This window comes from Salvelinus sp. IW2-2015, linkage group LG11 (genome assembly GCF_002910315.2).
Source record: "Salvelinus sp. IW2-2015 linkage group LG11, ASM291031v2, whole genome shotgun sequence".
NCBI lineage: Eukaryota > Metazoa > Chordata > Actinopteri > Salmoniformes > Salmonidae > Salvelinus > Salvelinus sp. IW2-2015.
Window position 1 is genome coordinate 18286305 of NC_036851.1, and position 26394 is coordinate 18312698.

Sequence of the window (26394 nt, forward strand, 5' to 3'; positions counted from 1 at the left end):
ACACACACACACACACACACACACACACACACACACACACACACACACACTATAAACTGCTTTAGTGAGGGAGATAAAAATATTTGAGATGCTTCTGCAATTCGACTTTCCCAGCGTGGAAGTACACGTTGACCAGTGGCTGCGTCTTGCTGCCTAGTGTTAGGCTTTATACGGAAGGGTTTGGAATAGGTTATTCATGTTACACACATTATTTTGATTTGGTGGGAATTATTTTGATTCGGTAGGAGAAAACGACAAGTATAGAACTCCAAAATGTAAACTGTGCCCAGGCGTGAAACACCTCTCCAATGCTAGAAACACAACTTCCAATCTCTTGAAGAACCTGCAAAGTCAACACACCAATACAAAACTTGAAGTGAAAGACCCCCCAAGACCTGACCAAGGCTGCTGAAGATGACTGTAGGCCTGCCTCATCCAAACAATCAAGGTTTTATTTTAATCGTTCAGGAGGACAGGCAGCATGTTTGGGATGCTCTGGATCGACGTGTACGAAAGCGTGCTCCAGTTCTCGCCAATATCCAGCAACTTCATACAGCCATTGAAGAGGAGTGGGACAATATTTCACAGGCCACAATCAACAGCCTGATCAACTCTATGTGAAGGAGATGTGTCGCGCTGCATGACGCAAATGGTCACACCAGAAACTGACTGGTTTTCTGATCTACTCACCTAACTTTTTTTAAAAGGTATGTGTCACCAACAGATGCATACTTGTATTCCAAATAATGCAAAATCAATAGATTAGGGCCTAATTAATATTTTAATTGTTGCACAATTAGTGCGTGCTCAGCCTTCTTCTGTACGCCCTGTTCACCCATGACGGCGTGGCCACGCATGCCTCCAACTCAATCATCAAGTTTGCAGATGACAACAGTAGTAGGCCTGATTACCAACAACGACGAGACAGCCTACAGGGAGGAGGTGAGGGCCCTGTGAGTGTGGTGCCAGGAAAATAACCTCTCACTGAACGTCAACAAAACAAAGGAGCTGATCGGGGACTTCAGAAAACAGCAGAGGGAGCACCCCCCCCTCCCCCCCCCCTATCCACATCGATAGGACCGCAGCGGAGAAGGTGGAAAGCTTCAAGTTCCTCTGCGTAAACATCACTGACAAACTGAAATGGTCCACCCACACAGACAGTGCGGTAAAGAAGGCGCAACAGCGCCTCTTCAACTTCAGGAGGCTTTAGAAATTTGGCTTGGCACCTAAAATCCTCACAAACTTTTACAGATGCACAATTGAGAGCATCCTGTCGGGCTGTATCACCGCCTGGTACAGCAACTGCACCGCCCGCAACCGGAAGGCTCTCCAGGGGGTAGTGAGGTCTGCACAACGCATCACTGGGGGCAAAGTACCTCCCCTCCAGGACAACTACAGCACCAGCTGTCACAGGAAGGACAAAAAGATCATCAAGGACAACAACCACTCGAGCCACTGCCTGTTCACCTCGCTATCATCCAGAAGGCGAGGTCAGTACAGGTGCATCAAAGCTGGGAACGAGAGATTGAAAAACAGCTTCTATCTCAAGACTATCAGACTGTTAAATAGCCATTAGAGGCTGCTGCCCTATATACATAGACTTGAAATCACTGGCCACTTTAATAATGTTAACATATTTTGCATTACTCATCTCATATGCATATACTGTATTCTATTCCACTGTATGTTAGTGTATGCTGCTCTGACATTGCGCATCCAAATATTTATATATTCTTAATTCCATTCCTTCACTTTATATTTGTGTGTATTGTTGTGAAATTATTTGATATTACTGCACTGTTGGAGCGAGAAACACAAGCATTTCACTACACCTGCAATAATATCTGCTAAAAAGTATGTGACCAATTTGATTTGAGGAGATGGGAGAGGCAGAACTTGCAGTGCATCAAGCATCACAAATTCAACCCAAATTTTTTTTAGCTCCTGGCTACAAAGACGCTTGTTGACGTGTGCGAGCAGTGTGTGTGCAATAATTGAATAACATGTATGTGTACATTTATTTTGCAACGCTTGCGCACGCGGTCAGCATGTACGAGCCCTTTAACCTATTCCTAACATTTAGGATAGAAAATAGTTGAAAAATGTTTTTATGCCTTAAATTCTCAAAAATATAGACTCTTAGCTTTCATTTGAAACCACATTTAACATGCTCCTATGAACTTCACGTTGGTGCTCTTGTACCATTTACATGGAAATGCCCATTAGTAAATAGACGTTCAATATCTGCCATTGCTGTAGATGGTGTAATTCCAATTGATTTGTTTATTTTCTCTGCTTTTTAGACTCATACTCATAGGTTGCATGTTTTTATGTTGCTGTGGCAATCATTTCAACCTGGTCTCAAAGCATTTTGTATTATTCTGTATTTACATCAGTGACTCTCCATTTAGTATGATATGTTTCTTAAGGCATGTACACATTTGTAGATGTCCATCAGTCATTTCATATATGTTATGAATTACAATTGGTACAATACGTCACGAATTTGCAAAAAAAAAGTATGTTACGAATTCTAACTACGTGAACTTTAGCTAGTTTGCTAACGTTAGCTAAGATAGGGTTTAGGGTTTAGGTTTAGATTTAGGAGTTGAGTTCAAGGGTGAAGTTTAGGGCTAAGGGTTAGCTAACATAGTAAGTAGTTGAACATTTGCTAATTAACAAAAATTGTCCGGGATGAGAATCGAAGTCACAACCTTTGGGTTGCTAGACGTTTGCCCTATACACCAACCAACCATCCTACGTTTGTTTTTACCCTTTAGTAACCAACTGTCCTATGTAACCATACCAAGCTCACTAATTTGAGTGCGCGAGATTTACGTGTACTATGTTATGTCTAGTCTGAGACCAGGCTGATCATGGCTAAATTTAGTTTAAGTAATTCAAACTAGCCGTTGTACGATAGTTGCATCAAGACTACCTGATGAGAAGCACAGAATAACGTAAAGAATACGTTTTAGCTGTTTGCTTTGTTACAAAAGTGCATAATCTCTACAGATCCTACATATGGAGTCAATTTAACAATCCAAAGAACGTGTTTTCATTTTAAGGAACTAGCATAATGACCATTTGCGAAACACCCAACAAATTCAGGAAGCCTCAAATTTGGTTGGTACACGTGGATATCCGACTCTGAGTGCACACATACAACACAAGTTGAAGCGTTGAACATATTGGGTGGGAGACATAAATAAAAAAAATCTTACCTTGACCACGAAAATGCAAAGCCCAGCACAAACTCCGAAAGTTTCTGAAACAAATTGATAGTACTTCTCAGAAGCTTTTAGACACGTGTCACCTCATTTCCGCCTGGTGGTTCATTGAATTCGAACAGTTCTCCCAAAAGGCTGTGAATTTGATTAACTAGGCAATTGATTCTAGTCGTTTTTTATATTTTATGCAAACCGACATTGGTCCCATCTTTCACTACTCAGGTCACTAGAATGTCCCTACTCAGTGACGTCATGTCAACTTGCTAGGTATATTTGTTACAAACGTTGCAACTTTATCTATTGAAAAGGTACCAAATTGTTTTGTATTCATCACATGCTCCGAATTCAACTGGTGTAGACCTCAGTGAAATGCTTGCTCATGAAACATTCCCAACGATGCATAGTTTAAAAAACTAACATTGTACAATGTTACATGAATGTGATCGGTTACTTCGAAAAATAGCTAGCTATACAAGGGTAGTACAAGTTTCGCTAATAATAATAATAATAATTCAGCACCAAATAATCATATGGCAATAAGTCACCAATAGGGTTTCACATTTTATTTTCAAAATATGTGCAATGTGAATTTCACAGTTGAGCTCAACCACCACTATTCCCCAAACCCTACAGACACACCATCAAAGAAATGAAATACAGGAAGAGTCCACTGCTAGTTGCCATCTGTGGACAACGCTTACATACAGGTCTTCAATGAGCTTCGATATGGCTGCCCAAGGCCAACTACGGCTGTTGCACAGAAAGCACATCGATTGGCTGATTCATTGTAAGCTTTGCATCGTGTTGGCGATTTTAAAGTAACATTGAAGTTACATATCTGTAATGCTTATTGAGAATTTATGGTAAAGAAAAACTGAGAAACTAAAACAAGAAAATCAAATAAATGTGCCGATACCCATGTGTGGGATACAGAACATAACTCTACCATAACTAAATATAGAAAATACAAATACAGCCATTGAAAATAAATCACATCTATTTTAAGTTACAAAAGGAAAAAGTTTGTAAAAACTGTGCAAGTACAGCAAACGTATAGTTCAGTATATTACACAAGACATTTAAAATACAGTACTCTGTATCAATAGAAATCCTGAGAGTTGTCCATTCCTGGTTCCCAAGTGACTGAGTTTAGGCATTCGGGCAAACCCCCTTTCACCTGTGAGGGCTTCAGGAGGGCATTGCTCTGACCAGATCAAACAAGCACCAAATGATCTGCAGTCCCTTTCTTTACAAAAGTTTATCATGTCACCTCTACACCTAGAATGTGGGTTTTCATATTATTCTCCATTTCAAATTCTTTGCAGGCAGAACTGTATATCCCAAGATTGCTTTGTTGTTGATTGATTTTAGGGAAAGCTTTAAATATGAGAAAATAAATGATCATATGTAGTGCAAAGATGACACAGGAACCTGCATGAGGAAATTATTGACATCATTGAAAATGTTGCAGTTCCATAGGGAACCATCACTCAATGGCTGTGTTACCCCAATTATTACATACAAGACTGTCAAAAAAGCAGGAGCAAGTTCTCTTGTTTTTCTCCATGTGATAGCATGTACAGATGGATTCATGTGTAAAAGATGTGTTGGCAATGAAGTTGTGCCCAACACTGTGGTAGTTCTGTCCAGGAGGGTGCTTGGTAAAGTTTGCAGTGACTGACTATTGGAGAGTGATTCAGTGCAATGATGAGTAAGACTTGACACTGCCTCGCCAGGCTAAACACACAGGACTACTATCCGATGCACCCACCCACAGGCACAATGACAGCCCTTGGGATCTGCGCTAAGTTACACACCAACAATCTCCATTTTACTCCTCAACTACTACTGTACATCAGCCAGCCACAGCCAATATTGAGCTGTTTCACCTAAAGGTAAGTACACAAATTAAGCTTGAAAACAGTTAATGCACTTCCACAAGGGTAAACCTAATTGTATCAACGTTTCCTTAGTTATTGCTACTAGAAACTTTATCAACTTTTCAGATGAACCAAGTTCTGAAATGCATTTTGCCATTTAAGAGGTAGGTTATTCCAAACACTTCTAATCAATATCAGACATGCTGAAAAAAAAAAATGTATATCCACAGAAAACACTATGCTGCAGCAAGCTGCCCACACTTCGGACAAATCAATGCATCTGCCTGCACCACGTCCCTTCGCTCCTTATCTGACTGCTGAGTTGCTATCAAAGCAAACGGTTGCCTGGTTCAAAATGTCTCACTTATGCCAGCCACACACACACACGACACCATGCTTGTTTCTCCAATGTGGAGTGAATAGTCGAACTTCTCTTGGCATGTGACACTTGTTACAACAATATGGATGTCAGCTGCGAGTGTGAAGCTAATCTACGATTGCAACAAGTATAAATCCAACTGCAACAAAGCCAAACAGCACATTGGTTGACACAGCTAAGGCCTTCTCTTAAAAGCAAAGTATGCATTTCACAAAATAACATACCTGCCTCCTACCACACATGGAAATAAACCTAAATCACTAGCACACACAACTAATAAACACTTCCAAAGATGAGCTTGCTGTAGGGCGAAATGAGCAGTCAAAGACGAGCTTGCTGTAGGGCGCAATGAGCAGTCAAAGACGAGCTTGCTGTAGGGCGCAATGAGCAGTCAAAGACGAGCTTGCTGTAGGCGCAATGAGCAGTCAAAGACGAGCTTGCTGTAGGGCGCAATGAGCAGTCCAAAGACGAAGCTTGCTGTAGGGCGCAATGAGCAGTCAAAGACGAGCTTGCTGTAGGGCGCAATGAGCAGTCAAAGACGAGCTTGCTGTAGGGCGCAATGAGCAGTCAAAGACGAGCTTGCTGTAGGGCGCAATGAGCAGTCAAAGACGACAACCTCAATCTGAGCATCACCGCTCATCTTACCCGTATGAATATAGACTCAAATTATTTATAATTCTCACTTTATGCTGGCATGTAGCATGACAATAATTAGAGGGCACTTCATATTGATCCCTCAACTGCATGCATATCAATTGTAAAAATTATAACCTACATATCCTTTTAAGATTGGTATTTTATTATGATCCCAATTAGCTGTTTTGCAAAAGCCGCAGCTACTCTTTCTGGGGTCCACACAATAAGATGGAACAAAATGGCTCAACAAAAACAAGCAAACAAGATAATTGCACTTATGATTCATTGTACTATACTGTAAAACAAGTATCAGTGTGGGTATTTGGTTCCGACTGAAAAAACAATAAAAAAAACAATACTGCAATCTTAAAACCACCCCAATTTGATCGTGTTGAACCATTACCGCTTTAAGACTAAACTCGACAGTCCTTGTGATGCAAACACAGGACAGTACCAGGCACAAGGCATGCAGGACCACACACACTCCCTCTTCGTGGAGGAGGGAACCTGTCCCTCCTCTCAGAGCACTTTCTGAAGACACTGTGGGTACAGTTTGGCCACCACACACTCAAAATGGCGGCCAAGGTCCCAGAGGCGGTCGGGCGTCTCGTAGACTTTGGTCCATGTGTCCGCCTCGTCGTCGTACTGGTAGAGGGAGTTCTTCCTGCTGGTACGGAACACGTGTTCCTCCACCATGACCTGTGTGGCTCGGACAAACAGGTGCAGCTTGCCCTGGAGGAGCAGGGCCTTGATGTAGGGGCTGGTGGCCTGGTCGAAAGGAAGGTCCCTCTTGCGGGCCCAGGTGTTCTGCTCGATGTCGTAGACCTCCATGGTAAAGGTGCGCTGGTGGTTCCTGCAGATGCCAGCGATGTAGTAGATGCAGTTATTGTGTAAGGCAGCCAGGCCCTGGCTCCGGGGGACACTCATGGGGGCCAGGTGGCCCCAGTAGTCCTTGTGAGGGTCGAAACAGAAGAAGTATTCACCTGGGAAACAGAGAAAAGAAGCACCACTGAGTGTTAAGATAAACATTGAAAAAGGAATGAAGTAGTTTTCAACAACCCCTTTTATGTATTAAGATTCTCCTACACCACGTTCATCTTTTCCCCACTGCATTTCTCTTCAGTCTATTTTCAAGGTTGAATAGTGTCTCCACTATTCCGCCTCACCTTGGAGGATGTAGATGCGGTCTCTGTACTCCACAGCGCTGTGGAACTCCATGGCTACAGGCATGGGGCTGACGGCGGTCCAGTAGTTGTCTCTGGAATCGTAGCACTCCACTGACTTCAGTGCGTTCCTCCCGTCCCCCTCGTACACACGGCCCCCCAGGGCGTACAGCTTCCCGCAGCAGTGGACCAGCCTGCAGCCGATCCGGGCCCGCAGCATGGGCGAACGCACAAGCCAACGGTTCCCTGCGTGCTCGTACTGCCAGAAGTCACTCTCCGCCCGGTGGTCGATGGACACCTCACTGTTGCTAGGGCGGTAGCCCCCGGCGATGAAGATGTCATTCTCCGATGAGACCAGGATGCCCACCTCCCGCAGGTCATTGGGGGGCTTGCAGAGCTTGAACACCTTCCCAGCAGTGGTATCCAGGCAAGGCACGGTCTGCTTCTTCCCTGAGTGTTTGTGTTCCGCGTCAAAACAGATGACCATCTCAGAGGCGGTCATGCCCAAGCGCTGGGGGCAGCCGTTGGTGCCATTGAGACGGGCCATGGCAGGGTCTCTGGAGAGGGCGCAGGCAAAGGGGGGTGGGATGCGGCTGAGGAAGGAGTCATCCAGGAGGGGCAGGCGGATGCATTGAGAGAACACTTCAGCCAGGTGGGCCTCCCTGCGGGAGCGGTCGTGCTCTAGCCAGCGCACAATGCTCTCATACACGTGCTCCTCCTTCTCCACATTCAGGTCATCATTGTTCAGGATGCTCACCAGCTGCTCTTTGGTGAGCTGGAGGAACTCCTGCTCCCGCGCCACACACAGGAACTACAACAGCACAACACCACATGTCACATTTCATCTAGACCTCACTGTCATTTGTCGCAGAATGCTCAACTAACAGATCAAGACCTGGAATGCTATCCTAAAATGTTAGTGTCAACTACTTTATTTATGGTACTTGTGTTCTCACATTACTGTAATTATAAGGCCATTTTAATGACACATTGATACATTAATACTTCCTAAATGGCGAGCCAAGTGAAGCACAATAGTGTAATAGAACAGCTTGTTTTTAGAATAAAACCCACCTTCTTGCGTATGTAGTCTTGGGAGCGCTCCCTCAGCTCCTGATGGCCGTAGGCGTCTGCGAACATGTAGACCCCGGTGCAGTTCTGGGGGTCCAAGCGGCTGATCATGAACTGGGCACACTGGTCCTGCAGGGCTGGGATCTGGAAGATGCTGGCTGCCGTGAACAGGGCCTGGATGTTGGACTCTGACAGCGTGACTCTGGACGTGTAGGCATAGTCCAGGACCAGGTCCATGGACTCAGACTCCACCCCGACGATCCGAACCTCCCTCTGGCTGCTTTCTGTAAGGCCACTGGTGAACATGGACCTGGAGGGAAGAGGAAATATAATTTTTTAAGAAAGTTTAAATGTTGCAGCATTGCCTGGTCCCAGATACTACTTCATTGCCATCATTGACATGACAATGAGTGACAGGAAGCTGGTATGATAGCACAAACAGACTGGCACAGCATTGGTTGTTATCTAAAAATGTAAACGACTAGAAACAAACAAGCGGCTCACATCAGACCTACCTAAAGTAAGGGCTGATTGCTGCAAGGACATTTCGGTGACACGAAAATGTCTTGCCATGGTCCACTTCAACGACAATATCTGTGAGCTGTGCTTCATCATACAAGACTTTGAGCTGCTGGAGGATGTTACAGGCATGAACAGCATCTACCCCACTGTAGGTTGTGTTTGATGGAGTCCCATTCTGTACTTGTAACAGCTTGCCTATGTCTATGGAAGAAACATAGGAGAGAAACATACCCTTTTTCCATGATGGATATTAAACAGACACTTATAAAATTGTGGGGGAAACTTTACTAAATAATATTATTTAGTAGCATATGCAGCACAACAATTGAGTCAAGCGTACTGGCTACAATGAGTAGAGCAAAACATATTCTAAAACACGTAAAGATTAGTAAACTGACTGACTATGGCTGTACTAAATTACTATTCGACACACTAGATAGTCCTTGTTTGTAGAGTAGTAACGTTAGCTAGCATGCAATCAGTGTGCCATGGATATCACCCACTCAGCACAATTTGTGTGCACGATTTATTGACAGAACAAAGACCCGTTCTGAAACGATACTTTTCTTAACAAGCTAGCTATCGTAATTAGCTAGCGAGCGAACTCTGGGGATTAGAAACTCACAGCTGGGTAGCATCACAGCAAGCCGTCCGCGGCATTATCAGCCGGCTATAGTAGTTAGCAAGCAATCATTTAGCCATTGACCTAACTAGTCACGACTACCGTCAGTCATGCAGTTAACATTACCTACATTAGCTAGCTAATTTGGATTGTCACGTAGCTAACGTTCTCGTACTCTTGTTGACATGGAGCTAGTCGGTTAGCTCATTACTAGCTAACGTTAGCCCATTACTAGCTAACGTTAGCCAAGTAACGTCAAACTGGCCAACAACTAGCTATGTTTCATCAGGACGAGACGTGGGCACGTTACGTTAGCTAGCCAGACATACGTTAGTTAGCTTGTTACATACCTTCTTGACAGCTATTAATAAAAGCTAAGATAGTACACACGAAAAGGTCTAACAGTATCATTGGCATACAAATATATGCAATTGTTTAGACTTAGTTGTACTAACAGACAAAATGTGGTTAAAACTAGCCATCTGAGAGCTAACGTTATAGATAGTAATGCTAGCTAATTTGGATAACCAGCATACACTTTGAGAAGCCATTCGCTTACAGCTTCACTTGTAAAACGAAGAGAGATAATCTTAAGTGTCTAATATTTGTCAGGGTGTAATCTTGTTGGTTATATACCATTCAATATGAATTAGGGAACTTTAAAATTGGTTTTAAAAGTCTGCCTCGTTAACACAAACAATCAAGAAACGCTAACCTCCACTGGCAGCCATTCTCCTCAGTCTGTTCTCAAAGCACACCGTGAAACGGAAACAGCCGACAATGACAACCAATCAAAGTAGAACCAATGGAATTGATGATCAAATGAATCACTAGAAGAACATCTAGGCAAAAATTTATACGTTCTCTTCTAATCAGGAATAAATAGATTTAAAGGCCCAGGGCATTTAAATTAGAATAAGGGCTCTGTATAGGCATACACTGCAGTATGTGTTATATTTAATGCTATGATTTACACACACTATCTTGTCATGCATCCGAAGTTTAATGTAGGAAAACCCTTACAAAAACACAAATTCTTAGCATCCAAGTAACTCCAAGGTCTGTCTAGCCATTACCTTGCATCTATGAAACTACACTACTTTGATTGTCTCTATGCTGCTAAAGGCCCATACCAAGCTTGTTATCAACATTACAATTAGTGAATGGCCTTTCCGTAATTAAGAAGAATGTATGAAAGGCAATTCATTTCAATTTGAGCTCTCAATCACAAGAGAGTGGTCAGCATTTTGATGTGGGCCTCTTGAAGTTCAGCACATACAGTCTGGTCTCATAAACTAGACATAACATAGTAAATGTAAATCCGGGGCACTCAAATTACTGTAGTATCATATGTTACGTTTAGTATGGCTACATAAGACAAAAGGTTGCTTAAGGCAAAAGCTAGTAGCGTGGTTGGTCGGGATGGATGGGTAAATGTATAACGCAAATGTCTAGCAACCCATAGGTTGTGTGTTTGAATCTCATCACATCATTTTAGCTAATTAGCAACTTTGCAACTACTTACAACTTTGTATCTACTTTGAAACTACTTAGTATGTTATCTAACCCTTCCCCTAAGCCTAACCATAACCCTTTAACCTAACTTCTAACCTTAACCCTAAGCCTAACCTTAACCCCTAACTTAACTCCTAACCTTAACCCTAACCCTAAACTTAACCCCTAGTCTAGCTAACATTAGCCACCTAGCTAATGTTAGCCACAAATTGGAATTCGTAAAATATCATACATTTAGCAAATCGGTAACATATTGTACGAATTCAAATTTGTTACACATTGATCGAATTGCAATTCATAACATATCATACGAATTGTAATTCGTAACATATCATACGAAATGGATGATGGACATCCACAAATGTATACATACCATACGATACGAAACACAGATTTAAATTTACTATGTTACGTCTAACCCTGAGTCCAGGTTGGCACATGGGGTGCCACTTGCAATCTAATTGTGTCAAGATAAACAGGGTATTTGCTGTTACAAGCCATGCAGTTGGCTTGTAATTTCCATGCAGTGTGTCATTTAATCTGTATTGCTCTTAATTAGAATGTATATACTGGCAGCATTATTAGATTAATTACATCAACATGCAAGAGTACATTGTATTTTATTAATGGCTATAACAAGTAATTGATGCTGGCATATTTTGTTGTTCTATTCTATGGTTAGACATTTGTATTCATTTGTGTAGGCTCAATGTACATCTAAAAATGAATTAAACTGGATTTTTTCCCCCCCACAGATCTACAAAACTGAAAATGTCCTGAATGCGTGTCTTCACACCCCAGAGTTAATATTTGGTGGAAGCACCTTTGGCAACCATTACAGCTGTGAATCATTTTTAATAAGATTCTACCAACTCTTAGGGCAACATATATCCATTTTTTTGTCAAAATTCTCAAGAATTTTCAAGAATATTGAAGTCAGGACTGAGACTAGACCATTCAGGAACACGCAATACCTGGAAGCCATTCTGGTGTGTCTTTGGCATAACATTTTGTGAAATTGCTTCTTTCATATTTATTTTGATCCTGACAAACTCCCCAGTCCCTGCCGGTAACAAGCATACTCATAACATGATGGTGCCACCACAATACTTAAAAATACAGAGGGTTTCACTCTGTGTTGTGTTGGATTAGATTTGACAGAAGTAATACTGCAAGACAATACGGCAAAGACATTAACTTTTTGGCCTGAGTTAAAAACTACACCTGTAAGTCCAAATATGTCGTTTTTAACTCAGGCCAAAAAGAAAATGTCTTTGCCGTGTTGTCTCACAGTATTACTTGACGACCTTGTTGCAAACAGAGAGGATGATTCAATGTCTATTTTTAAAACACAGGCTTCCTTCTTTTAACTTTGTCACGTAGGCAAGTAATGTTGAGTGAATGCAATATTGTTGATCGTCTGTATTGTCAAGTATTGTGGTGAGAGCATCATGTTATGGGTGATCTTCTTAAAACCTAACCCTGCTATAGTTTGATTTTTCAGCGGGACAATTATTCAAATTGTAATGCCAAAGACACAGCACAATAAAGACACAGCAGAATGGTTTTCCAATAGGTGTTGAGTGTTCCTGAATGGTCTAGTCTCAGTCCTGACTTAAATCTGCTTGAAAATCAGTGACAAGGTTTGAATACAGCTGTCCATCAATCATTTCCAACCAAATTTACTTGGTTTGAGTAATTTTTACCAAAACAATGTATACATGTTGCCCTAAGAGTTGTGCCAGGTTGGTAGAATCCTACTACAAAATGTTAACAGCTGTAATGACTGCCAAAGTATTAACTCTGGGGTGTGAAGACATACGCAATCAATACATTTTCATTTATTTTCTATAATTTTTCTTTCACTTTGGAAATATGGAGTAGGTTGTGTATATCGGTAGGAACAATATATATATATAATCACTTTTTAGATTTAAGGCAGCGAAATGTGAAGTCTGTGCAAAAGGTTTGTAGACTTTCACTAGTAACTGTATATTTTCTGCTCAGAATGTTTGTGTCTTGCAATACTACAGTAGAGGCAACAGCCTGATCATTCTTTTTGCCATTATCAGCATAGTGCAGCCTGGAAAATGACTCTAACGCTGCATAACATTGTAAAATGATAGGAGGAGAGTCAAATAAAATAACTGCAATCCGCACAATCGATTTTTTTCTCCAATTTGTTCCCATTCAGCTACAGTGCAGGCTGTTAAATTGGGCCTAGCTGCTCTGGAATGAAGGAAAGAGGCTTCCTGGGGTTTCTGTTATTTAATGATACCTTTAGCTTATGTTTACCCCTCTGCAGAATGCCCCTTTTTGATACATTGAAACCGATCTCCTGATATATTGGCTCTTTATAGCCTAATACTTTTTTACCTTTTGCACGTAGAACTGCATTTTCAGGTCACAGTAACAATGAAAAAAGGATTCCTTATTTTTGGTGCACTTTCAAATTGTATAGGCTACTCTGTCTCAACTTTAAAAACAGTGTGATTTGCTACAATCCATGACATGTGGGGAAATGTTGACTGAGAGAAAATGGGAATAGATGGGGTCATCTTTTGTGGTTTATCCTCAGATTGCAGTCTAAAATTGTAGGCCCGTGTTTTTCTCCTAAGGGAAAATGCTTGGATGAACTATATCATGTAGTTATAGTCTTACAGAATGATACTATATGGTTTAAAGACTGCAGTCCTTTGATACACATTGTTAAGCTACATTAAGATTAAAAGTGTCCCAGAGCCTCTTTTGAGTGGGGAGCAACAGAAATGCTATAAAATATTTATCTGGAAGAAATTGCAATGTCATCATTTAGCCCAGCCTGTTTCTCAGATTCTTTAACCTTTAGCACCAGGAACCTGCTGAGTAAATGAGCACTATTGTCCTGTGGAATGCAAATGTAATATTTGGTACGTACTGTACGTTGATTGAATTACACACCAGATGTTCACTTCCAAAAAAAAGGTGTACATGAATGTGAGAACTCATATTCAATGTGTTTTAGTGTGTGTAGGTGTATATATGTGTGTGCCCTCGTGCGCGTGCCATAGAGGGATTGCACTTTATGATGAATTTCCCCATCATGCCTAAAAGGCCCCTCTTCAGTTGTGAGACAATTTCGCACCGTCTGCCGGGCATCGGAGAGAGAGGGATAAGCGGAGGAGCCTTGGGTCGGGAGCGATTGAATTGCAGAACAGAAGAGAGGATGAGATGGAATGCATGAGGGAGAGGAGGCAGGGGGTGTAATTGTAGTTTAAATGTGTGTTTTTGTCAGAGATGGAGGTAATGGGTTATAAAATGCCTCTAGGGACCTGTGGGAGAACGCCTGCAGATGTTGTGAAGAGCCTCTCGGTCTGTCTGTGTCTCCTCTGCCACCCAGGAGGAGACAAATAGGAGCACGATGGGAGGCTGCTGTAAATACAGACCTGGAGTCCCCGCTTCATGTTTAAAAAGTGCCTTTCTAACCCCATCTGTGGGGCTGGGTGAATACCCCATCATATGCTCTGAGCCTACCTAGCTAGTCTCAGCACAACCCCATGATGCCACTTGGAAAACTGCTGATGATGTTTCTTAATGACTACAATGGCTAATGTTTATGAGTAGAATTACAGCAGAATTGGAAAACACCAGTGGCGGAAAAAGTAACTAATTGCCATAATTCAGTAAAAGTTAAGATATCTTAACAGAAAATGTCACTCAGTAAAATACAACTTGAGTAAAAGTCTACAAGTATTTGGTTTTAAATATACTTAAGTATCAAAATTATATGAAATGGCTAAAATATACATAAGTACCAAAAGTAAAAGTAGAAGTATAAAGTATAAATAATTTCAAATTCCTTTTATTAAGCAAACCAGACAGCACCGTTTAAAAAAAATATATATTTTTAATTTAGAGATAGCCTGGGGCACACTCCAACAGTCAAACATAATTTGCAAACGAAGCATGTGTCTTTAGTGAGTCAGCCAGATCAGAGACAGTAGAAATGACCAGGGATGTTATCTTGATAAGTGAGGGAATTGGACCATTTTCCTGTCCTGCTTTTGGGTGTCAGGGAAAATGTATGGAGGAAAAAGTACATTATTTTCTTTAGGAATGTAGTGAAGTAAAAGTAAAAGTTGTCAAAAATATCAATCGTAAAGTATAGATACCCCAATAAACGACTTAAGTAGTACTTTAATGTATTTTAAGTACTTTACACCACTGGAAAACACTTTAGTTCATTGAAGGCCCCTTTGGTCAATGAGTCAAAAACAATCCTCTTGGGCCTCCTGAGTGGTACAGCGGTCTAAGAGTACTACAGACCCGGGTTCAATCCCAGGTTGTATCACAACCGGCCGTGATCGGGAGTCCCATAGGGCGGCGCACAATTGGCCCAACATCGATCCGGGTTAGGGAGGGTTTGGCCGGGTGGGCTTTACTTGGCTCATCGCGATCTAGTGACTCCTTGTGACGGGCCGGGCGCCTGCAGGCTGGTCGTCTGTTGAACGGTGTTTCCTCTGACACATTGGTGCGGCTGGCTTCCGGGTTAAGCGTGCATGTGTTAAGAAGCGCAATTTGGCGTGTCATGTTCCTTTGGCCACCTTTCCTTCCAGTTCTCTGCTGCCAATGACTGGAACGAATTGCAAAAATCTTTGAAGCTGGAGTCTTATATCTCCCTCTCTAACTTTAAGCATCAGCTGTCAGAGCAGCTTACCGATCACTGTACCTGTACACAGCCAATCTGTAAATAGCACACCTGACTACCTCATCCCCATATTATTAATTACCCTCTTGCTCTTTTGCACCCCAGTATCTCTACTTGCACATCTATCACTCCAGTATTAATGCTAAATTGTAATTATTTTTGCCTCTATGGCCTATTTATTACCTACCTCCCTACTCTGCTACATTTGCACACTGTGCATAGATCTTTCTATATTTCTTTTCTTTTGTGTTATTGACTGTAGGTTTGTTTAGGTGTAACTCTGTGTTGTTGTTTTTGTCGCACTGCTTTGCTTTATCTTGGCCAGGTCGCAGTTGTAAATGGCCTACCTGGTTAAATAAAGGTTAAATAAAAAATATTAAATAAAAAATGTTTTGGCGGGTCATGTTGGGGAGAAAAATGTGGTAAAATACAGATGGGGATCTTTATTATCTGCTGTCTGTTGGATACTGCACAAATATTGTTCTGTTTGTAGCTAGCATATTTGGTGGTCTCCCCTCTTTGGTGTAATTAGCCATTCATCCATTTATGGTCTGAGGTTATAACCTCAATTTAGCAAAAGAGTTCCCCACAGAAAACCACATTTTCATCTCTTCAGAATTTGAGATTATAGAACAACGGATGAAAGCACTTGTGTACTGTAGGTCTATGAATACATATTTTCTGGGTAGTATCCCAAAGTGACTGAATTGGAGTAAGCAGGAGTCCAGTTTTCCTTTATAACTTTGGGGACAGTTCATTGGGCTGGGTGACCGTGCATTGTCTGCCCTTCAAAAGAAAACAAATAAGGCTGCAGCTCCCCACTGTGAGCTCGAGTCATTTGTTCCACTTGTCTGGCTGATGGATTCTGTTTGATAAAATCAGGCCTTTTTTAGCCCCTCTCTAATTACTGAAGAAAAAATATACATATTTCAGCTATTCTTTTGGTCTTCACAGGCGGTGCGTCCGCACTGAGGCACTATTGAGGTCTCTCGGTGTGAGTGGAAGCGGGCCGGGAGACACCCAGCTGGGAAGTCTGAAGCTCTAATAGCAGAATCGGATTAGAGGACTCCCCCGGCGTGTCCGGCTCACTCGTGTGTGAAGGCTCTGCCCATCATCAATATTGAGGTGCTTGCGCGGGGGTGATCCATCAGCAAATCCGATTGCACACCCAGAATTCTGAGGTCCTGGCAGAAAGCTGGGATGGGCTTTTCTTCCCCTTTGACATTATTCCGGGAGAGTATCCATTAATGTAATGTAGCACACAGAGGCAATCATGCAGCCTTCCAGCCCCAGGCAGGTTACTCTGAGGAGAACGTGCAACTTTAGCACTTAATCATCTCACCCATACAGACCATACCAGTCTATCTGATCGTTCTCCCAACAATATGTCACCACATTCCCCATTGGGTGCACTGTTGTAATCTCCAGCTCATCTTAGGGCTTCTGACCCTCCATTTGCCCTCTCTCATTTAAAGTACCAGCAACCAATGCACCGGCTGATTTAAAACAAATTATGCACCAGATGAAACCTTGCCATATACTGTAAATTAACTTATGCAATTAAGAAAATAGCTCAGTAGGGTGTGATGTTATGCAGTACCTTCTGCAGAATTTACATTTACACACACAAATCTAATTGAGTGCTGAGCGTTTTCAGTTGAAAACCATTGCATTATGGATACCAAAGAAAATGAAACACGTAGCAGTGTACAAAATAGTATATGTTTGCCAAAAACATTTGGCTATGGTAATCCCCAGAGGAGCAGTTCATGACAATGACCTGCTGGTCTGAAAAGATAGGAAGATGGATATACTGTATTGTTGCATCCCCATGTGGTGTGGTCTGAGAGTGGCCCTGTTCCCAACTAAGTGTACCACGCCCTCCAGCCTGCTACATTATGATAGCAAGGAGAGGGACCAGACAAGTACTAAGGGCAGTGTTGTGTGCCTGGTGAGGTCATGAATAGTGAGGTGTGTATTATCATGTGATTGATTCACTGCATGCATGGCTCCAGGGGAAGACGCAGTGAGAGGTCAAACAAGACTGTTCCAAATAGACCTGTCTGAATCAGCCTTAGGGGGGCCTAACCGGTTAGACAAGGGCAATACCTTTTACTGAGAGTGGCTTTGGTTTACTGTGGTTGGGCTGGACAACCGCATGTTTTATTCACTTGCCTTAGAAGGTGACAAATGCTGGACCCTAATATTCAAGGCTACCAGTATGCGTGCCCACTTTCTTAGTCTTTCTAATCTCATGACCAGAGTCTAAGGACTAGTATAACATTAATTAGTTAACAAGGCATTCACACTAAGGTACTTCTATATGTTGCAAGGCAATTATTATCGAACAAGTTCTTACAAATCAATAAACTCAGCAAAAAAAGAAACGTCCCTTTTGCAGTACCCTGTCTTTCAAAGATAATTCGTAAAAATCAAAATAACTTCACAGATCTTCATTGTAAAGGGTTTAAACACTGTTTCCCATGCTTGTTCAATGAACCAATAACAATTCATGAACATGTACCTGTGGAAAGGTTATTAAGACACTAACAGCTTACAGACGGTAGGCAATTAAGGTCACAGTTATGAAAACGTAGTACACTAAAGAGGTCTTTCTACTGACTCTGAAAAACACCAAAAGAAAGAGGCCCAGGGTCACTGCTCATCTGAGTGATCGTGCCTTAGGCATGCTGCAAGGAGGCATGAGGCCTGCAGATGTGAACAGGGCAATAAATTGCAATGTCCGTACTGTGAGACGCCTAAGACAGCGCTACAGGGAGACAGGACGGACAGCTGATCGTCCTCGCAGTGGCAGACCACGTGTAAGACTGTCCGCAATAGGCTGAGAGAGGCTGGACTGAGGGCTTGTAGGCCTGTTGTAAGGCAGGTCCTCACCAGACATCACTGGCAACAACGTTCCCTATGAGCACAACCCACCGTCGCTGGACCAGACAGGACTGGCAAAAAAGTGCTCTTCACTGACGAGTCTCGGTTTTGTCTCACCAGGGGTGATGGTTGGATTAGCGTTTATCGTCGAAGGAATGAGCGTTACACTGAGGCCTGTCCTCTGGAGCGGGATCGATTAGGAGGTGGAGGGTCCATCATGGGGTAACATCTCACAGCAAGAACTGGCAAATCTGGTGCAGTCCATGAGGAGGAGATGCACTGCAGTACTTAATGCAGCTGGTGGCCACACCAGATACTGATTGTTACTTTTGATTTTGACCCCCCTTTGTTCAGGGACTCATTATTCAATTTCTGTTAGTCACATGTCTGTGGAACTTGTTCAGTTTAAGTCTCAGTTGTTGAATCTTGTTATGTTCATACAAATATTTACACATGTATTTACACATGTTAAATTTATATCCAATTTGACTTAATATAGGCAGTATAAGCAGACAACCTAGTGAACATACAATTCTGCTGAAAGTCCATCCTATTATGCATGTGAAAACAACATTAGGTGTTTTGGGGATTGGACCCATGTGGCCTCTTGTACATTTCCTTGTGCATAACCCCAACCAATACAAACATATACATATTTGGCTTCTTTCTTTAACAAGATAAGTAAAGTGTGCACATATCATTTGAGATGTGAGAGGAAAAAGTACTAAAGGACATGGATGTGTACATGTTTTTTTCCTCTTATTGTCTCTGAATTAAATGTTCGAACATTTAAATAATTTTTCATGGTGAGTGTGTCTAATGGCTAATCCACAAAATGTTCCTGAAAATACATCTCAATAACGCCCTAAAGTGCCTAAATGTATGTAGCTCATGCTACTGAGCAGTAATTTGTTTTCATTTAGCATCTATTCCCTGTATACACATTCCCTGTCACTGTTCCATTTTAGCAAAATATTTATCTAAAAAGCCAAACCCCACTGAGATATTTGCATACCTAATAACAGGGTTTATGAGACTTTTCAAAAGCATAACGTACAGTCATTACTTAGTGTTCCTGAAAACATTAATCCTTCAATATGGAGATTTTTTTTCATGCAGACTAGTAACGTTAATTTAGCTAAATGTCATTCCGTTGACATCATGACAGGTCAGTGTGTCTGTAAATGTGTGTGTGCGTGTACATGCATGCGCATGTGTCATCAGTGCCTCCGAACAACATAAAAGTGGCTAAAACACCTGTTTCTGGTAGTTTTACTAGTTTTTTTACTAAGATGTCTGAGAGTATCTCACCTTCTCCTCAACCCTTAGTGTTGATCTCTGGAATATTATAGCACACGGGAAGTGAATCCTACAATGACACAAGCCTTTGTTTTTTACCCAGAAACAGGGTGTCTGCTGTGGAGCTTCTTGGAATACTAATGAAGGTGCGTAGTGAGTCAAAGTCACTGACCTGAGGTGGCGAGACACAGGAGCAGCAGGGTCTGGGGACGGGGACGGGACCACCGTCTGCCTGCCTGCCTGCCTGCCTGCCTGCCTGCCTGCCTGCCTGCCTGCCTGCCTGCATTGTAGACAGAGGAAATGTCACTGAGTATCTCCTCCATCACTCCTCTCCCTCATCAACTCAGCCTAATCACAATGCACACCCACATCGCATCCCAACACTGTGTGGGAGTGTGTGGAGGCAGACATGATGGTGAAATATACACTCCAATGCTCTCCAATACACACTCCGATATAGTACATGTGAAGTGACACTTACAAAATCGATATGAAAACACACTTTGATACATCTTGAATAAATCTTGACATCAGAATTGAGATGGAACACCTGTCTGCTTGACATATTCTAGCCACACTGTTGGTTGGTGTGTGTGTGTGTGTGGTAATTAAGTGTTCAGTCTCAGAAGCAGCCACCACACAGGGGAGCAGTGCTGGAGCCTCCTCAGTGGCACTCAGTGGAAAGAGGAGATTTGAACAGCATCTGGAGCTCTGTACTGAGATCATATTTTCTCTCTGTCAGACTGTGTTTCTCCCTCCCTTACTCCCTCCATCGCCCCTCCTCTCTCTTAGCTCTTTCTTCATCCCCTCTTGCCCTCGCTCCAACTTTTCTCATTTTATTTAACTCTTTCCCTCTCATTTTCTTTCTCTCACTTTTTTCTCTCTCCCTCTCTTCATTTGTCTTTCTTGCACTCTCTTCTCTTCCATTCTCACAATGGGTAAGGTGGGGTGCCAATAAATAAAGGACTGTGAATCATTGGCTCCTCTCCTCTCTCTCTCTGGTCGCTCACCCTCTTCCCTCTCTATGGGCCTGGTCAGCGTTGGGCTGTCAGCCGATTAATGTAGCAGTCTATGGACTCCACGGCTTAGTAAAACAAAGCCTATTCACTGCCACAGATATGAGGCCAGACATTCATTTGCAGCAGGGAGAGAATAAATTACCCAGTGGAATGAATCTCTCTTCCCCATTGATTCATTTTATATGTGAGATGATAAGGCAATCTGTTAAGAGACGCCCATTCTCTTTTCTTTTTTTTCACATACAGATTTTTCTTTATGGATTATAGTCCGAATACATAGGCCCCCTGTGAGCAATGCAAATTCTTCCCCTTCCCCAAAATCAGAAGTTGTCTGGCTTTTTTATCATCTATGAATCATGTGCAATAATTCACATTGAACGAGTCAAAGAGAAGAATTTCATGGTTAGGATGGAAGGAAATGTCTGGGCAGGGATTCAAATTATGTTGTCCATGATGACAGCTATGGTGAAAGAAAATATGTTTTAAACTTTTATGATTATGTATGCCTACTGTCGAGTCATCAAATTCAACGTTGCTCACAAAATGTATGCATTTATTTTTATGCTTGCTATAAACACATAGTTGAAAAAAGTTACCTGTTGATTTAGTTGTAACATTGAGTGTAGTAAAGTCAGATGTGTTGCATTACGGTGTTGTATTGTACCTAAACTAAATGTTCTCTCACAAGAGCAGTCATTTACATTAGCAAAGGGACAGAGAGGGAACACCTAGTCACATTATTGGCACCAAACTTGACTGGATGAGATTCTTAGGAAGAACAACATTGCCATCTATCATCTAGAAAGGGAATAACATGCTTTATCAACAGGATAGTATTTGAGGATAGGCTACACCAGGGGTATGGAACCCTGGTCCTGGAGTGCCGCAGCCACTTGGTTTTGATTTAATCGACCTGGAAGACCAGGTGTGTTGAAATTAGGCAATCACTGAACTGATCAATTAGCTCAGTTGGTTAGGTGTGGTGCCTAGTTGGAACAAAATCCTGCAGTACCTTGCGGCACTCCAGGAACAGGGTTGCTAACCCCTGGGCTACACAGGGTTAATGGGAGGAAAAACAGCAGGCATAATCACTGATAGGCTGTATTACTCCAATAATCAGACAACAATGGGCATAAGGAGAACTATGCAGGTTCTGACACCTTAGTCTCTCTGCTTTATCTCATGTCAGAGTTTAGACAGTCAATCAAAACACATCAGGGCTAATCAGACAGACAGGGGACTAAATATTAGGATCCTAAACAGGAGATAGCTCATCTAGAACGCTCCCTATTTGTCTCAAAACTGCCGTTTTGCTCTGACTGTCATACTGTGACACTTACCATGCACATAATAATACAACCATGGCCTTGGCTACGTATAGCAGTGCTGAGATGTATTCCTATGGCCTGCATTGAGCAAACATATCTGAGGTGGTAAATGTACATGGGATGCGGTGGCACTTCCATGAAGTGGAATAATAATCCTTTGCTATGTGTCCCCCTGGTGCCTGCCATGAATCTTATTTACATTCTGCAGGCTAATATGGTGGCAGTGCATCACACAGACAGAGTGGCCAGACTCAGTAATATATTACGGCGATAATGTAAAACACCCCTGGTGGTGCAAGTAATTGCACATGTGTCTGACATGGCTGTGTGTTTGTTCAGCTACCGCATGCCTCCGTAGCCCACCTGACTCAAATCTGGCACACACACACACACACACACACACACACACACACACCACACACACGCACCACACACACACACACACACACACACACACACACACACACACACACACACACAGGAGGGAGGGATGGTTTTTATTTTAAACATAATTTAATGCATAATGTCACATATCTGGATGTTTCCTGGCCTCGCTGTTCTCTGATGAATCCTAATTTCACATTCAGATTGGTTTATTTCAGAGGCGCAGCAGCAAATCATGCCCCTAATTAATCGGAATGATGCATCGATTCAAACTACCTTCCTCCCTTCCTCTCCAATCTGCTGTGGCTCACGAGGATTACATGGGGAAATAACAACAATGCCATTTGAGGTGAGGGGCCAGTAAACCCAGATGAGGCATTTTATTACACATAAAATTGCTGTTCAGTATCCTTTTTGCTTTCAATGTTTTACTTTGTGAAGTGTGTAGGGTCATGTTTGAGTGTATGTGCATCCGTTTGTGTGTGTGTCTGTGAGTGTAGGTGCATGTCCAAAGCACAATCTAACAATCTAATTGAGCTGGGTTAGGATTTTCAGGAGCAAGTAGATATTCTCAAAATCCAATAATCAGGTAGTCTGCATTCACATTCACAGTACCAAACTGTCTTCCTCAAACTAACCATTTGCAAAATGCAAACACATTCCGATAACAAAAAGAAACACTCAGCAAATGACAAGCTTTTTAGCTTCTATTCACTGAGTACACTGAATACACAGAGCTCTCCTCTCTCTCTCGCTCTCTATCTTTCTCCCCCCTCTCTCCCTCCTAACATACCCTGACAGCTGGAGATGAAATAGAAATTTCTATATCAAACACCTACACAAAGGAGAGCTGACCTTTGATCAGATGAGCGTTTGAGGTTGTGACATGAAATTTGCATCAGAGTAGCTGGTGTGCGGACGCCACCGCGAGTGGCTAATGCTTCACCCTGTCAGGGAGCCGCAGAGGTCAGGGGCCTTTAAGGAAATAACAAGCACTCTAAACCCAGAACAGGGTGCAGCACTGCCGCTACTGATGTTAAACAGACAGAGAAAAACACATTAGGCTGCATTCAATCAAACATGGGTTACGGGATAACAAAAAAAAATATTAAGCGACTTGCTGCAATAATGATCATGTGGATTCATGTACACAACTGACTAATTTTTACAAGAGGGAAATTGCAGTAATGGAATATATTGGCTATAAGAGACATACCAGTACAAGCCCTGGCTGATGTAAAGAGCTACCAGTCATTAAATTGAAGGGTAGTGTATGATGCCCAGTCTAGGTACTGTACCTTTTAGTTATTGGTTGTTTGGATATTAGAAAGGTTAACTAAGATAAATCGAATCCGTGTGGTTGTGATGTCGAGTTTTAGAGGACATATGGCACGATCCATCTGAATGGTGTCTATTGATCTGTGGACGGATCAGTAGAACTGAGAGCTGCTGAATTATTCAGCTTGGCACGTCATTTTTCAAGCCTGCTCCTGTATGAGCCCCAAAATAAACCTGTCACTCTCACTGACTATCTTTCATCTTGCCATCAGCACACAGCCTCATTCATTAACCCCAACCATGTGAGGAGAGGAGAGCATGTTGGGTGTCAGCCAATCATTTGAAACAGGCTGTTGTATTGATGTCCTTATTTCATCATTTTGAATTGATATCAAATAAAATAAAATTGTATTAGTCACATGCGCCGAATACAACAGGTGTAGACCTTACAGTGAAATGCTTACTTATGTTGAGTGTGATATGTTAAGAGTATGTACAGGGTAGAAGTGTTGAGAAGTTACTCCTTGAGATCATTTTAAGGTCTCAGTGAGTACGTTCGACTATTGTTTATTCTATTCTGCTAGCCCATTTTGGATCATTGATCGTGTCCAGTGTGTGACTCCATTTCATCAGTCAAATAGGAAACACTGGCCATTTGTTATGCAGAACCAATAGAGGTCACCAAGGAGTCCTTCACAAGTTCACAGTCACCTCATACATGAAACTTCACCAACGGCTTTACTGTAAACTTTAATGCTCTTTTAATAATGACTCAGCCATTTTTAAACAAGAATGACATCTACTATGATTGCCAGATGGCTTATGGCACTTTAACAGTATAATAAAGTCACTTGCTCAGCACAGCAATACAGTAATCATTCTCCCCAGTTCAGATACTTTCTCCTAAATGGAAAGAAGTGAGAGTTCAACTAAGAACCTGTCTCTTCTCTGATTGAGTGTTCTTTATCCATCTCAATAATGCTTTACTGCAATAAAATAGTTAGAGGTATAGCATGACCTCATGCCATATTTCCTGAAACATGGATGAGGTAACTGCTGAGTGCGCAGTCCTTTTTTTAAGACTCAGGAGTTCGTGGCCCTGATCAATATTTTTGTTCGCCAGAATTATCTCACCATTACACTCATTAATTACACTTTCAAGGCTCTTTCCAGTATTGTTTGCAGCTGTCCAATCTGAGAGGGACTCTGGGGGGCTGCTGAGGAGGGATGGAGGAGGAGGAAAGACTGATTAATAAGTTGTCTGTCTGTCTGAGGAAGGCTGCCACTAGCTGGGGGAAAAGGCAGCGTCCAGTCATCTAAGAGGCATGTGAGAGGGAGACAAATGAGGCCTCAGCTCTGGCTAGATTGATAAGTTCCTCTGACTATCCAAATGTAGAGAGTGCAATTCTCTTTGAAGAATCCCCTAACATGCCAACCTCACCTGCCACATTGCGTGTGCGAGCTTTGCAAAATAAATGTACACATAAATGTTATTCAATCATTTCACCCACACCACTCGTGCGTGTGAACGAGTGTCTGCTTAGCCAAGTGCAAAAAAGAACTTGGTTCTACTTTAATTGAGATGCTCCACACACTGCAAGTCCCCTCCTTATTGGCTATCAGGAAGATACAAACCCACGTGGATGTTTGAAAGACAAACGAGGACAGATTCATTAAAGATAACAAAAAACTAACTAGGTTTCCATTTTTATCTGTGGATTAATCGTCAGAGTACAGAAACACACGATTCTGTATAACTCCTCGTCAAAATTCTACGAAGAACTAGCTAAAAAGAGGACTATATGCATGTCAGGTAAAATAACAACCCAGGTGTTCATCTCCCAGGACAAACTGCTAGCTAAATGTCCATGAATGTTTCATGTGCGCTTCAACCTGCCAGAAATTAATATAAATGATTCACAGTTGATTTTGGTATTTGAACCAGTGTGTCATGATCACGTCTGGTGGGGATAGACACCAGACATGCGATGGCGCAAGTGCACGAGCGACGCACTCTGCAGTTACCTCGTTTCAGGAAATATGGTATGAGCTCATTGTGCGCATGTTGATTTTGTGTACCGCACCAGACGCGATCATGACATGCAGATTAACTTTTTTTTTACAAGGAGTCATACAAAATCGTGTGTAAATCATGTGTTTCTCTACTCTGAAGATTAATCCACAGATAAAAAGGGAAACCCAGTAATATTTTAGTTAGTTATCTTCAATGAATCTCTCCTCATTTGTCTTTCAAGCATCTACGTGGGTTTGTATCTTCCTGATAGCCAATAAGGAGGGGACGTGCAGTGTGTGAAGCATCCTCAATTAAAATAGAAATAAGTTATTTTTTAGCGCTTGGCTACTCAGACGCTCGTTCACGTGCGCAAACGGTGTGGGTGAAATGATTAATGGGTGTGCACTCAAGGTGGCCGGTGAGGTTAGCATGTTAGAGGGTTCTTCCATGCACGGGCGTGCCCGGTGAAGTCAGAATGTAA

At 42.1% G+C, this 26394-nt stretch overlaps 2 protein-coding genes across 3 annotated transcripts in view; both read right to left on the bottom strand.

Moving 5' to 3' along the window:
* The window catches only part of LOC111969937 (monocarboxylate transporter 2), a 17970-nt gene extending 14655 nt beyond the window's left edge, over positions 1-3315 (bottom strand). Inside the window, exon 1 of the mRNA XM_023996336.2 lies at positions 3225-3315. The gene's annotated coding sequence lies outside the window, so the exon portion shown is untranslated. The remainder of the gene's footprint in view (positions 1-3224) is intronic.
* A 463-nt stretch (positions 3316-3778) lies between these two features.
* LOC111969938 (kelch repeat and BTB domain-containing protein 8) lies at positions 3779-10334 on the bottom strand. Of its 2 annotated transcripts, none has more exons than XM_023996337.2 (5): positions 10219-10334; positions 8875-9082; positions 8363-8669; positions 7292-8099; positions 3779-7108 (listed from the first exon to the last, which is right to left on the bottom strand). In XM_023996337.2, exons 1-5 carry the CDS (start codon positions 10232-10234, stop codon positions 6645-6647), a joined length of 1803 nt encoding a protein of 600 aa, XP_023852105.1. In that variant the 5' UTR covers positions 10235-10334; the 3' UTR covers positions 3779-6644. The 2 variants fall into 2 exon arrangements, with proteins under 2 accessions (XP_023852105.1, XP_023852106.1); XM_023996338.2 differs by lacking the exon at positions 10219-10334 and adding an exon at positions 9507-9627.
* Positions 10335-26394: the final 16060 nt, after the last annotated feature.

What these genes read in the sequence shown, in the direction of transcription:
- LOC111969938 (XM_023996337.2), bottom strand. An exon ending in GCAATCAGCCCTTACTTTAG is followed by an intron (nt 8,670 to 8,874) that starts GTAGGTCTGATG and finishes TCTTCCCTCCAG; the next exon opens with GTCCATGTTCACCAGTGGCC. An exon ending in AAGACTACATACGCAAGAAG is followed by an intron (nt 8,100 to 8,362) that starts GTGGGTTTTATT and finishes GTGCTGTTGTAG; the next exon opens with TTCCTGTGTGTGGCGCGGGA.